We start from the raw sequence: 13,621 nt of genomic DNA on the forward strand, positions 1-13,621 counted from the left end.
CACATGAACACAGATAAGGTAAGAAAATGCCGTTGTCTGCTCAGCAATCAAATTAATATATAATGGTTGTATTGTTACGTGACTATCTTTAGACTGGTCTTTGGGGAAAGTCCACAGCTCGCCAACCTCTCCTGGATGTGCAGTGCGGCAAGCCGCAGAGCCGTGTTGCACCTCATTTCCACTGCAAAACGCTCTTGCAGTACATCATTCACTCCCTAAAACAAACAGCAACACACCAGCCGTCTCATATTTCTTGATTTACACGCATTTGCTTTTATCCTAAACAGGTTGGAATGATGCCAGGCTATTTAGTCTCATTGAAGACAAGCTCCCGGGGCTTGTGCAGTACAGCAATGGCCTGCACACATTGGCCTCACACAAAAGTTGTTGTAACATTCTTTGATTTGTTTCAAAATGAGTTCAAGTCCAATGCTCATAGCGAAATGAATTAAAGGTGGGGAGATTAATACAAATATTGATATTATTGATAGTTCTTCCGTTGGATAGATACTATAGTCCTAGTGCCGATACTGTCTTCCCATTTTACCAAGCGCTGTAATAAACTTATGAAACGATTTTAATTGTTTTTGCACAGCAGACTTTAGCGGAGAGATAGAGAAAGAAGGGGGGAAAGAGGGGGAGAAGGACAGAGGGAGTTAGAGGGAGAGAGACAGAGAGAGAGAAAGATATCTAGGAAGAGGGAAAGTAAAAGGGAGAATGTTAGAAAAAGAAGAGAAAGGAAGACAGTGAAAATGAGAAAGAAAGAGAGGAGGGTGGAGGAAGAGGAATGAGAGAAGGATTTAAAGAAAGAGTGAGAGACAAAGAGAAAGACACAGAGAGATATCTAGAAAGAAAGACAGAAGGAAAAAGAGTGAACAAAATAACAAGAAAAGAGAGAGAGAAAGAAAGAGACAAAGAAACAAGGAAATACACTTAAGTTGCTTTGGCAGTGGCGTCTGGGTTTGGCCGCATCAGGTGGACATATTTAAAAGGGTGGCCGTTTTTTGCCTCTTTGCTCTTGCCCTTCTCTCAGCGTTGTCTTGGATTCAATCTATTGGCTGGCCTGATCCAGCCTACAGGCTGTATGTTTGACACACCAGCGGTTACACAATATACCTGCAGGTAAAGGTACTCAAAAGCAGTCGGATCATCCTGAAGCAGAGTCTCAGGTAGCTTTGGAATAAAACAAACACGGAAGAGACATCTGTAGTCACGGGACTCCTTCTTCTGGACAACCTGAACTCAGACCAAAGTTACATGTATTAATTCATATGACTTAGCAATTGGTTGCTTGAACATAAAATACTTTTCGTGTTTTGATTTGGGGAACTGGGTAATAGGTGTAGTAAGCGAAATACCTGTTGTATTTTCTCCTCATCGTGCAGTAGAAGTAGTTTTGTAACGCTGTATAGCTGCTCGAGCACCAAGGAGAAATGTTCAATACTTGTCAGAGAAAGTTTTTCCTTCAGTGTCATCACAATGTCCTGATTGGGGAAAAAAAGAAAAAGGTTTAAAAATGACAAGATAAGAATTAAGAGAAAAATATTTAATTCAGGTACGGGTATTTTTTTTATTCCAGTTTCGGATTGTGAAACAGGAATAAAGCAGCCAACACAAGTACCAGTACCTGAAAAGAATGCTGGTAACTAAAACCATTTTAGAATTTTGGAAATATCCAGCTGTCACGACCGGTACAGGCAGTAGACCCAAAAGCGTAACGTTTCACACAATGCTTTATTAAGGGATTGGGGAAATCAGGGCGTGAGAAAAAATGGCTGCAATCTGGGTCTCGCTGGCCAGTAGGAGCGGGAAGCCCTCGCGAACCAAGCGTGGTCAGAGATCAGAACAAGTCGGGCAGCCTGGAGGGAGCGGGTTCGGAGATCAGAACAAGTCAGGCAGCCGGGACGGAAGACGGGGCGTGAACGAAGATTGGAACAAGTTGGGTAGCCGGGACAGTAGAACAGAGCTTGGATCGAGGATCGAAACAGGAAACAGAGTCAGGACACGGGTCGCCGGGACAGGAGAATGGAGCTTGGCTCAGGGATCGATAGAGGAAACAGAATCAGGACACGGGTAGCAGGGACAGGTGAATGGAGCTGGCATCGGTGAACAATACAGGAAACAGGTCGGGATCAAAACAGGAGCCAGAGTCAAAAGTGCTTGCCTTACATGCGCTGAGGTTCGCAGACGGACTGACCAGGAGTCAACGAGAATGACGTGTTTAAATAGGAGGACTAATTAGGAAACGAGGAGCAGCTTGAGCTGAACGAGTCAGCGCAGGTGAGGGCAATTAGCAATTCATGACAAGCTGTTTACTTTGGTGGGGAACAAAAAACAATTTAGAATGATATGATTAGAAGTCTAATCGCGTTCAACATGTATACATTAAAAGAAAAAATATTCAAAAAGAGAACTATTTTTCCTTTGAGCACTCAGTGCATGCTTCTGTTTCAACCTGATTGTCCTGTGACATGACGTGACAACCCCAGTCCTATAGTCATACTTAGTGGTAAACATGTTTTTATTGATAGGTAAGGTTTGTTTCACTTTTAATTCATGTAAAGTACAGTACATGCATTGTCCAGACAAAAATGTGGATATACTGTATAGTCTGTACCTTTACAGTTGTGCTGGGTTCAAATTTAAAGGCCTTGGTCTGCCCATTCTCCAGATAAACCTTCAGAACATTAGGCAGGAATAGCAGTGAGTTGCCCTGCAAAACACAAAAGGATGACGGTAAATTAAAGAATATAAACATGCGCTATGTGAATTGACAAAGATTTACAATATGAACTCAAATAAACAAACATTCATGTATTTGAGGTGACACAGTAAAAGGGAACATTTTAAAACATGTAAAACTGATTTTTTTCTTTTTTCAAAGAAAACAATAACTTTTAGTTAATTTAGGTTGATAAATAAAATGAAAATGCACAACCACGAGCCGATAAAACTAAGAAAAATCTAATTGATACAATACATTGATTACAAATAGTTTACTTATTGGAAATTTAGATTTGAAACTTCTTGAGTATTAATAATCAACAATTGTTCTTTTGAGCTGCTTACATATTTGTTTACCTGGTATTACTGATAATAATTACCATAAATTCCGGACTATAAAGCGCACTTGATTATAAGCCGCACCCACCACATGTAAAGAGGTAAACCGATTTTGTACATACACAAGCCGCACCGGTATATAAGCCGCATGCGCCCACATTTAAACATGTAACACAAACACAAAATTAACCCAAACCCGACTTCAAGTCCCGCAATTGAAACTAAATGTCCTTCATTTAAGTCCACAGTCCAAAAAAAAACAGCTGGCAAAATGAATGGAAAATGATACCGGTACTTAAAGTTTGATGCGGACCTGCAGAGTCTGGGTCCCGTTGAAAGTAATCCAAGGAAAAAAGTGTATATTTCCAAAGGTAAGGGTGGGAAAAATGTATCAGATGAACACATTTACTGACGCAACCCCTTTTTCTTTAACCAACTTTTTACCCCCTCTTCTTTCCTTGTCTGTCCCTCACCTTTAGCGGTCCCCACTTAAACCCGGCACCCCACGTTTGTTCCGCCCCTCATTTTTCGTTCACATGTGCAAGACATATCAGAATAAGTGTCTAAAATAAATACAAATAAATACATTACAAAAATATACAGTTGCAAATACATATTATACATGGGTTACACATATTTACAACCACTGCGCTACTGTGCCGCCAACCGCAGATCAAATCAAATTTATTTGCAATAGTTTCACGAAAAAATACTAGTTTTTGAAATTATATTGAACACGATAATAGCCTTACAGTACGTTAGTACGGCCATTATCACATACTTAGTATGTACCGTAATATTCGGATTATAAGTGGCAACCATTTTTCCTTAGCTTTCAACCTTGCGGCTTGCTTACACAACGATGCGGCCAATTTATGCACTTTATCTAAAGGGGTGGCCTTATAAAACGATGCGGGTGATTTATGCATTTTATCGAACGGCCACCAGGGGCACCCGAGCAGTAAAGGTAGGAGTGAGACACGTGGAATATGTGTCGAAGAAGACGCAAGTTTAATGCAATTTTGTGCTTTGTGCATGAATAAATCTAGCATGAAAAAACCCTCATCATAGAAAAGGTGTCAATCGAAAGGGGAGTGCTAACTACCATTTTAGGAATAATTTTACGAGTCTGTTTATTTGTAAACAGAAATAAGGTGGCAAAAGGAACGGATTACAAAAAGGAGTCTTATTTATCTGTCGGGGTTAATGTGTGATTTGGAGTAAACATTTTACACAGTTGGATTCTATTGATTGTCCTTAATGTAACAAAGCCATTTTAGTGGACATTTGAGAAGCGGTCCTGGGTACATACTGGTGAGTTATGCTGGCTTTATAGTTTTTGGGTATCTTATTTCAGACTAATATTTTCTCTTCATCATATATATTTGATGGGAAATATATTATGAATCCCAAGAGTTTAAGCTCTACAATGATATATGGCATGATGTATTTCAGTGACTGGTGACATAGTACAGACACATTTGTTTATCAAAAGTCTGGAACGTAAAGGGGTTGAGGTACTGTAAATCATCAAAACTCTATCTGAGTACTGTCTTTATATGTAAATATGTCATGTTACAATGTGGGCACATGCAGCTTAGAGTAAGGTGCGGCCTATGTAGGTATAAAATGTTTTTTTTTTTCTTAAGAAAATGTACTTGGTGCGGCTTATAGTCAGGTGAGCCTTATAGCCCAAATTTTACGCTAAGCAGCTCAGGCCACTACATGCCAACAGTTTAATTATGGAATTTAGAATACTAATAATCCCAAAATTGAAAAGTAAATAAAAATAAGAATAAAATAGACTCTTCCTACCTCGCCATGCATAAAACAGAAAATATTTACATTATAAAAAATATTTGATCTGTAGTGCCATTTTTGCATGAGGTTACACATTACTTTTGGTTTGCCTGCGGTTTTCTTCAGGGATTTCAACAATATGTCTGAAAAAAAAACGACTGAACGACCTCTATCACGTTGTTTATGTATTTAACACACTAACTGTGTTGTTTTTGGAGGTGATTTCTGGCTTGCGATACCGCAACAGAGCCAACCCCATAATAAAAGACTCCTCTGACCCTGGCCACCACCTTTTTGACCTGTTGCTCACTGGAAAGCTCTAATGTCATGTCTAATCTGGTTGCAAACAGATTTTACACCGTTGTTCTGTTTTATATTTTTCTATGTTAGTGAAGCAATTAGCATGACTAGTTCCCACATAAAATTCAATTTTGTTCATCAAATGCCAATATTAGTTATTAACCTTAAAGGTCACTCTTTATATTCATTGTATGTTTCATTAACACTATCCTTTATAAGAAAGATGAAAAGTAAATTCATTCTATCCATTTCTTGAATTAATTCCCGAAGACGGCATAGTTGCATATGATTTTGTCTGCCATTTTTGTTTTTAGTCCATCTCTTCTGGACAAATCTCTCTTCCTAACTCGGCTTTTCTACTCCCTCATGTTAATCATTGCCATTATCAGGAGATGAGGTCAATATCGATTGGATTTTTTTCCCAAGGATTAGTAATGGGCACTTTAGCTTTTGAGGTTTTTCCCATCCAGTTAGTTTCTTATCTGGTAAAAGAATGGGAGCGACAAGAGCCAAGCTTCAGTCATAAAAAAAAAAGTAACGCACTGCATACAAACACAGATTCATGCCTGAACAAAATCAATTGACAACATTTTTGACCCAATTATTACTTCTTGCACTATGACAAAAGTTTGTCTACCTGTAATGAAATGGTCGTGCACTAATAGAGCCAATTTGATAGTTTGTTCTTTTGATCACTGACTATGATATTTGTCTGTCAGTGGTTTGTTTATGTTATGAAACTGACAGTTTGTCATAGCTTCTGAGATAACCAGTCATGCTGATCTGGCATTTTTTGAAAGGAATTAGTAAAAGAAGAACATCGGTGAAGTAGTACTATAACTAGATATTGTTTTCACACTAACCTGAGAGTGCCCATTGACCTCCACCTCCTCAGCAAAGCGAACTTTAACAGGATTGGACTTTAGCTTGGCCCGCTTCTCAGGTGTGATGAATGATGATTTTGGGCCCTGAAAAATAAGCAAGGTTGGGAAAAACAAGATCTGTATTGTATTAACATTTACTGTTAGATAATGCAAATGGACAGTACAAAGGCTGCATACTTGTGAGCATTAAAGTCACATTTAGAGGCAAGCCATTTTCTCTCTTTGTGGGAATCTAGCAGGGTGGGACTGATTAGGGAGAGCGCTCTGTTTTGGGCTGTCAGTCAAACAGCGGGCAGGTGCTGCCTCCCAAAACGAACCAGGAAGCATACAAAAAGCTAGATTTTAGCAGCTCGTTACATGGAAAATATATTCATTAATTAAAATCGAACTCTAGGGAAAGTCAGAAGACCACAGAAAATGGTGATCACCAAAGGGTGCTCCGTAAATTATTATCGGGATTTAGATACGACTGAGGCAACGTCAGAGAGAAGTTGTTCTCTCTACGGCTAAGCTACATAGCAACCCTCGCAAGCTACCCCGCGGCATCAGCAACACCAGATCCATTACCCATAAAACGGATAACGTGCGGTTACAACTTGTGGGAAAACGCTCCATTCTGGACTCCTGTGTTTTAATCATCGCGTCTCAAGATCGTGGATACTAGATGCTAGTGCGCAACTAGCCAGCTGCTCGGTGCCAAGGACACCCAATGCTAGTGAAGAACTAGTCAGCCGCTCGGTGCTGTACCCACAGGCGGCAGGGCTTTAACGTCCATGACGGTATGGCGAGGGTCCAAGCGTTCAGATTTCCACGTGTGGGTCGTGGGGTGTTAAAGCCCAGATGGGATGGATGGGACATGGGTGTTGAAGTAAGTGTGGGCTCTTCGCTCATAACTCAAGCTGCGCTTGCCTTTGACGAATGTTCTCCGATTTTATTTTTACTTTGTATAAGGACGATAAAACGATTCATTCAACTGCAATTATATGTTGTGCGTCATTGTGCGAACGGGCTCCAGTTCGTCTTTTGTTTTTTAGTGTCCCCTGATCCCTCATATTTTCCCTTCGACTCCCTTCGCATATACAATAATATCCACTACATCCCGAGGGATATACAGAGACCACCGGATCTCCCTGGAAGATCTGCCTGCCTGCTGACAACGACGGAGCAAAAGGAAAAGGCTGACAGTCGGGTCTGAGCTAAGAAGGCGACCACACAGACCAGCGCTCCCAAGCATGTTCAACCAACGCCAGATCCATCGTCCACAATGAGTGAATTTGAGCTGCGGATCGCCACCAACAACGTCCGGAATCGGAGTATTTTTTTGTCATCACGGAGTCTTGGCTTTCCTGACGCCGCATTACATCACCGGCTCGAACGAGACGAAGACTCCGGTAAAAACAGGGGTTGGAGACTACGCGCTACAATAACAGCCGAACCATTGACCCACACTGCTCACTCGATATGGAGTTTCTAGCAGTATCATGCAGACCCTTCTATGTACCGGGAGAGTTAACTGTGGTCTTTGTGTTTGCTGTTTACTTTACACCGCTACCGTTTCACCGGATGCTAACGTTAGCATAGCGCTAAATCTCCTGCCCGCTGCTATCAATAAACAGCAGCTTGCACACCCCAACGGAGCTTTATCGTCGACGGCGACTTTAATCGGGCATGTTAATGGACTGTACTCCCAAATCCATTTAATTGTGGACTGAGCAATTCGGAAAAAATACTGGACTATGTGTAATGTAAGATCAAACATCAAACATTCCGGTTGTATCCAGCAACTCTGTTTGAACCTCACCCCCCCATCATTTAAGCATCTGACCAATCACATTTAGTCCATTACTTGTTGCCAGGGTGAGAAATCTACCCTGAGGCCTTCAAAATCAGTTCTGAAGTCCCTGAGGCATAACATAAGCTACACCTCCTGGTTTAGCCAAAAAGATTTTGAATTGGCAAAGCCAGGGCCTTATAAAAGGTGTAAGGAAACGTAAGCAGTTTCACAAACTATATTTAGCTAGCCTAATGGAGGGTTATAGAAGTATCAAAACAAAAAGTTTTCCCATATCCTATACTTCTGTCGAACTGACATTTTCAGCTCCAAATTGAATAAAAACTTATGCCAGAAATATGACAGAACAGAGAGAGTGGGAAAGGTGAGATGGCACAACATTCATTTGGACAGGTAACTTAAAATTAGTTTTACCTGGTTATATCAGTATTATTTTCCCCCCATTTTATTAACACTCCACTTATTGAAACATGAATATTTTGTTTGTTTGTTTGTTTGTACATGATTCAATTGTTTGTTTGTTTGTACATGATTCAAATTGAATCTTTTCTTCCGGCGCCGTCACGAATGGCAGCCACTCCAGCAGCTCCCGTGTTATTTTCGATTGTTCTCGATTGTTCTCAGCTCAGGGATGCTGCTGGAAATGTGAATTTCCCTTCGGGGATGAACAAAGTATCTATCTATCTATCTATCTATCTATCTATCTAGAACAGGCTCACAATTCAGCATTATCTTTGATGGGCCTAAAAAAGAATGTATCGATGGAACTGGATAATATGTATGACAGAGTAATTTAAAAAGTCTCCTTAAAGAAAGGACAGATTTGTTGATAGAAGAAAATGAACTTTGATGAGTAAAATGTGGCTATAGTCCTAAATAATAGTGTGATTTTATGAGAGTGTTATTGATGCTTTTTATGTGTCAAGGCTGTAGCTGCAGCAAATGTTTTACATATATACACCAAAAATAGCGATGTCAAACATACGACCCACGCTCTACACCCGGCTTGTTGGATAAATAAATCTTGCCCGCCATACATTTTTGAAGGGGTAAAAAGAAGTAAGTCTTTAGGTAATTTCTAGCTTTTTTAAAAATGTAAATGTAAACCCAAATGTTTCTTCGGCCACTAGATGACAGTAAATGTGTAAAAAAGCTGGCATCTAGCATGCAGACTGAACTAGTTAGTACCAGGAAGACATTCGCAAAGCGCAATGTTATGTGTCCATCTAGATATATGGTGCGGACTTATTGACTCTTACTCTGGTGTTGCGTACCCGGTAACTAAGTTTACAATCCAAGGGCGGCCGGATTGAAATGGCAGCTAGATCAGAAGGGCACTGTGGGGGCACAGGACGTGGACTGGAAACGCTGCGCTTTTACGGAATACGCCGCCTAGAGTCCCATGGAACCCTGCTGGCAATGACCCAGCCGCACTGCTTTTAGGCGACTGCTAACCCGACCGGCGTGTGCAACCTCCTCTGTTAAACCCGGTGCAACGAAAGGGCTGGACGCGGAGAAGATATTCTCAGATTTAGTAGGCCCAGCTCCCTTAGTACTTGATCAAACCAGTATGACAATTCAGGAAAAAAATATATATCTTATAGTTCCAACTTAAATTTGTATAGCAAAGCGAGTTGGTTCAGGTGTAAAACTGCATTCATTCAACTGTAAAAAATAAACACATTCAGTGGCAAACATGAAAATCATGCCCATTGTTTGTGAAATAATGTTTCATGCTTAGAAAACTTCCCGTGTCACCTCTGATTCTAATAAGTAGGGTAGGCTACTAAAGAGTAGTCTGAATGAAAAAGTTCAACACTAAAAAACAAAGCTAAATAATTTGAGTTGACATTATTTTTCTGATCCAGCCCCGCCCTGAAAACAGAACGTTTGGATCCAGCTGCAGAGCCTAACTGAGTTGGACATGCCTGACGCAAAGTAATATATTAAAAGGGAAAACCACAAATAAAATAAGATCCGTGTTGATTCTATTATTGAGACTTAACCATGTGAAATTAGCAGTCTTCTTCTTCATTTGTTACGAGGATGGTTATTGAAGAGCAAATCTTGGCTGCTCAAACGCGAATACACACATCCCAACCCTCATACACACAGATGAAGTGGACATGCCACTACAATCATCAGGGATTTATATATATATATATATATATATATATATATATATATATATATATATATATATATATATATATATATATATATATATATATATATATATATATATATATATATATATATATATATATACTGGACTGTCTCAGAAAATTAGAATATTGTGATAAAGTTCTTTATTTTCTGTAATGCAATTAAAAAAACAAAAATGTCATACATTCTGGATTCATTACACATCAACTGAACTATTTCAAGCCTTTTATTATTTTAATATTGCTGAATTTGGCTTACAGCTTAAGAAAACTCAAAAATCCTATCTCAAAATATTAGAATATCATGAAAAAGTATACAAGTAGGCTATTCAACTAATCACCTGAATCATCTAATTAACTCGAAACACCTTGCGAGGGTTTCCTGAGCCTTAAAAACACTCAGCTTGGTTCAGTAAACTAAATCACTGCTGATCTGACTGCTGTCCAGAGGACCATCATTGATACCCTCCATCAGGAGGGTAAGACACAAAAAGAAATTTCTCAAAGAGCAGGCTGTTCACAGAGTGCAGTTTCAAAGCATATCCACAAAAAGTCTGTTGGAAGGGAAAAATGTGGCCGGAAACGCTGCACAACCAAGAGAGATGACCGCAGCCTTAACAAAATTGTGAAGAAGAGCCGCTTCCAGAATTTGAGGGAGCTTCAAAGACAGTGGGCTGAAGCTGGAGTCCAGGTATCAAAAGCCACAGTTCACAGACGTGTCCGGGAAATGGGCTACAATAGCCGTATTCCCATGGTCAAGCCACTTCTGAACTCAAGACAACGGAAGAAGCGTCTGACTTGGGCTATGGAGAAGAAGCACTGGACAGTTGCAGAGTGGTCCAAAGTCCTCTTTTCAGACGAAAGCAAGTTTTGAATTTCATTTGGAAGTCAAGGCGCCAGAGTCTGGAGAAAGGCTGGAGAGGAGCAAAATCCAAGTTGCTTGAAATCCAGTGTGAAGTTCCCACAGTCAGCAATGGTTTGGGGAGCCATGTCAGCTGCTGGTGTTGGTCCACTGTGTTTCATCAAATCCAGAGTAAATGCAACTGTGTACCAAGAGATTTTAGAGCACTACATGCTTCCATCTGCTGAAAAGCTCTATGGAGATGAGGATTTCATTTTCCAGCATGATCTGGCACCTGCCCACAGTGCCAAAACCACCAGTAACTGGTGCACTGACCATGGCATCACTGTCCTTGATTGGCCTGCTAATTCCCCTGACCTGAACCCCATCGAGAATTTGTGGGGTATAGTTAAGAAGAAGATGAAAGACACCAGACCTACAAATGCAAATGAGCTGAAGGCCGCTATCGAAGCATCCTGGGCATCAATAACACCTCAGCAATGCCACAGGCTGATTGCCTCCATGCCACGCCGGATTGATGCAGTAATCCGTGCAAAAGGATTCCCAACCAAGTACTGACTGCATCAATGGACATTTTCAAATGTTTGATTTAGTTTTGCTGTTATAAAATTATTTATTTTACTTGGTCTGAGGAAGTATTCTAATATTTTGAGATAGGATTTTTGAGTTTTTTTCAGCTGTAAGCCAAAATCAGCAATATTCAAATAATAAAAGGCTTGACATAGTTCAGTTGATGTGTAATGAATCCAGAATGTATGACATTTTTGTTTTTTTAATTGCATTACAGAAAATAAAGAACTTTATCACAATATTCTAATTTTCTGAGACAGTCCAGTATATATAGTGGGGAGACCTTGGTGGAAGCAGAGCTGTGCAGTATGAGGTTCAAACGCAAACCTATATGACACAATGATTGATAGGTTTATTGCTAATAAAAACATACTACTCAACCTTGTACGTTGCATTTTATGATGTACATAGGGTCAAACATATATAGTATACATGTTAAGCGAGAGAAGTTCAAGGACACAAGTAACAAAAAATATCATATCATGAGTACAAACTATGACTTGACAAAAAATTCAGGCACCATTTGACGTTGTTCACGATGCATGTTTTTTTTTCTTTTTCTTTTAGTAAACACAGTCGTCAATAAAACCTCGGCCACTGCAAGTTCATGGTCAGGAATAACAAAAAAAAACCTCCCTTACCAATTGACTGGTCTCTTCCATTCTACCCACTTCAGAAGAGCCTAAACAATCTTTTATTGAGTACCAGGAATTTTGCCAATATGCCATATTGAAATTGTCATTGTGTTTGCATAATACAAAAGCATCACATTTGTTAAAAAGATGATTTAATTTGAGGAGTTCTAGAACTAGGAATTCCAGTAACTAGTTTATATGTGCAGTTTAAATCGATGCATTCATATTCAGCCACTGTAGTGCTAAAGACTCCTCTAGAGCCTTTTTTTCACAATACCAGTGCGCATTTTACCAACCCAATCTCGGAGATGCATTGAAGCCCTTGAGGGAAACGATCTGTGTGGGTTACAAATTGACTTTATGTGACTCTTCCGGGTTGGTAAAATGCGCACTGGTATTGTGAAAAAAAGGCTCTAGAGGAGTCTTATGTATATATATATATATATATATATATATATATATATATATATATATATATACACACACGATACAAATGGATATGTTACATCTCGTTTAATGTAAACGAAAGAACAGACAAATTGGAAAGCCTGAAGCAAGTTACCGTAAATTCCGGACTATAAGCCGCTACTTTTTTCCCAAATTTTCAACCCTGCGGCTTATTCAGAGATGCGGCCAATTTATGTAACTTTTTTAACGGCCGCTAGCGGCGCTCGAGTATTAGAAGTAAGATTTAGACCGGTGGAATATATGCGCCGAGGAAGATCACAACTTTTGAGCGTAAACATACCCTCATCATGCAAATTGCACAAAATAAGGTTTATGACGCAGCTTCCATGTTAAAAGCAAACGAGCACATTGCTGGGTTATATCGAAATAAGGGAGCGTGGAACGACGTCATCGTGATTAAGATTCTATCCGACGTTGAGAAAGACGACTTAGATGTCATAACCAGGGAAGGAAAGCGAATAGTATACCGACGATTACGGCATTTATTTCCCTAACAGACCAATTTGCAGGTATGTGAGCGTCTTGTTTAGTAGCGTGAGGCTACCTCCCAAAGGCACAGTTTAGGATGAAAGTTATATTATTATTATTAAAGCTTTGAAAACTCTCTCGATGTAGCGTCTTTCTTTGTAAATATGTGTAATATGTATTTGCCACTGTATATTTTTGTAATGTATTTATTTGTATTTATTTGAGACACTTATTCTGCACAAGCAAATTAAAAAAGAGGGATGGGAAAGTGGGGACCGGTAAAGGTGAGTTTTTGTGGACACGGCGGACAAAAATGGATATATATTTTTCCCACCCTTACCTTTGGAAATATACACTTTTTTTCCTTGGATTACTATCAACGGGCACCCAGAATCTGTAGGTCTGCAACAAATTTTAAGTACCTATATCATTTTACATTCATTTTGGCGGCTGTGACTTTTGGACTGTGTGCTTCAATGAAAGACATCTAGTTGCAATCGCGGGACTTGGTTTGTCTTGGATTTATTTCGTGTTTATTTGATGTGGGTGCATGCGGCATATATACAGGTGCGGCTTGTGTATGGACAAAATCGGTTTTCCCCTTAGAATGTCAT

General features: G+C 39.7%; 1 protein-coding gene across 2 annotated transcripts in view; it reads right to left on the minus strand.

Moving 5' to 3' along the window:
- The window catches only part of frmpd1a (FERM and PDZ domain containing 1a), a 64,293-nt gene that overhangs the window by 16,440 nt on the left and 34,232 nt on the right, over positions 1–13,621 (minus strand). For both annotated transcript variants that reach the window (XM_088342576.1, XM_088342577.1), the window contains 5 exons: positions 6,027–6,131; positions 2,618–2,713; positions 1,359–1,484; positions 1,117–1,236; positions 79–215 (listed from right to left, as the gene is read on the minus strand). In XM_088342576.1, the coding sequence (XP_088198702.1) occupies positions 79–215; positions 1,117–1,236; positions 1,359–1,484; positions 2,618–2,713; positions 6,027–6,131 (584 nt within the window). The remainder of the gene's footprint in view (positions 1–78; positions 216–1,116; positions 1,237–1,358; positions 1,485–2,617; positions 2,714–6,026; positions 6,132–13,621) is intronic.

This window comes from Urocampus carinirostris, chromosome 8 (assembly GCF_059441175.1).
Source record: "Urocampus carinirostris isolate Australia breed hairy pipefish chromosome 8, RoL_Ucar_1.0, whole genome shotgun sequence".
Classification (NCBI taxonomy): Eukaryota; Metazoa; Chordata; class Actinopteri; order Syngnathiformes; family Syngnathidae; genus Urocampus; species Urocampus carinirostris.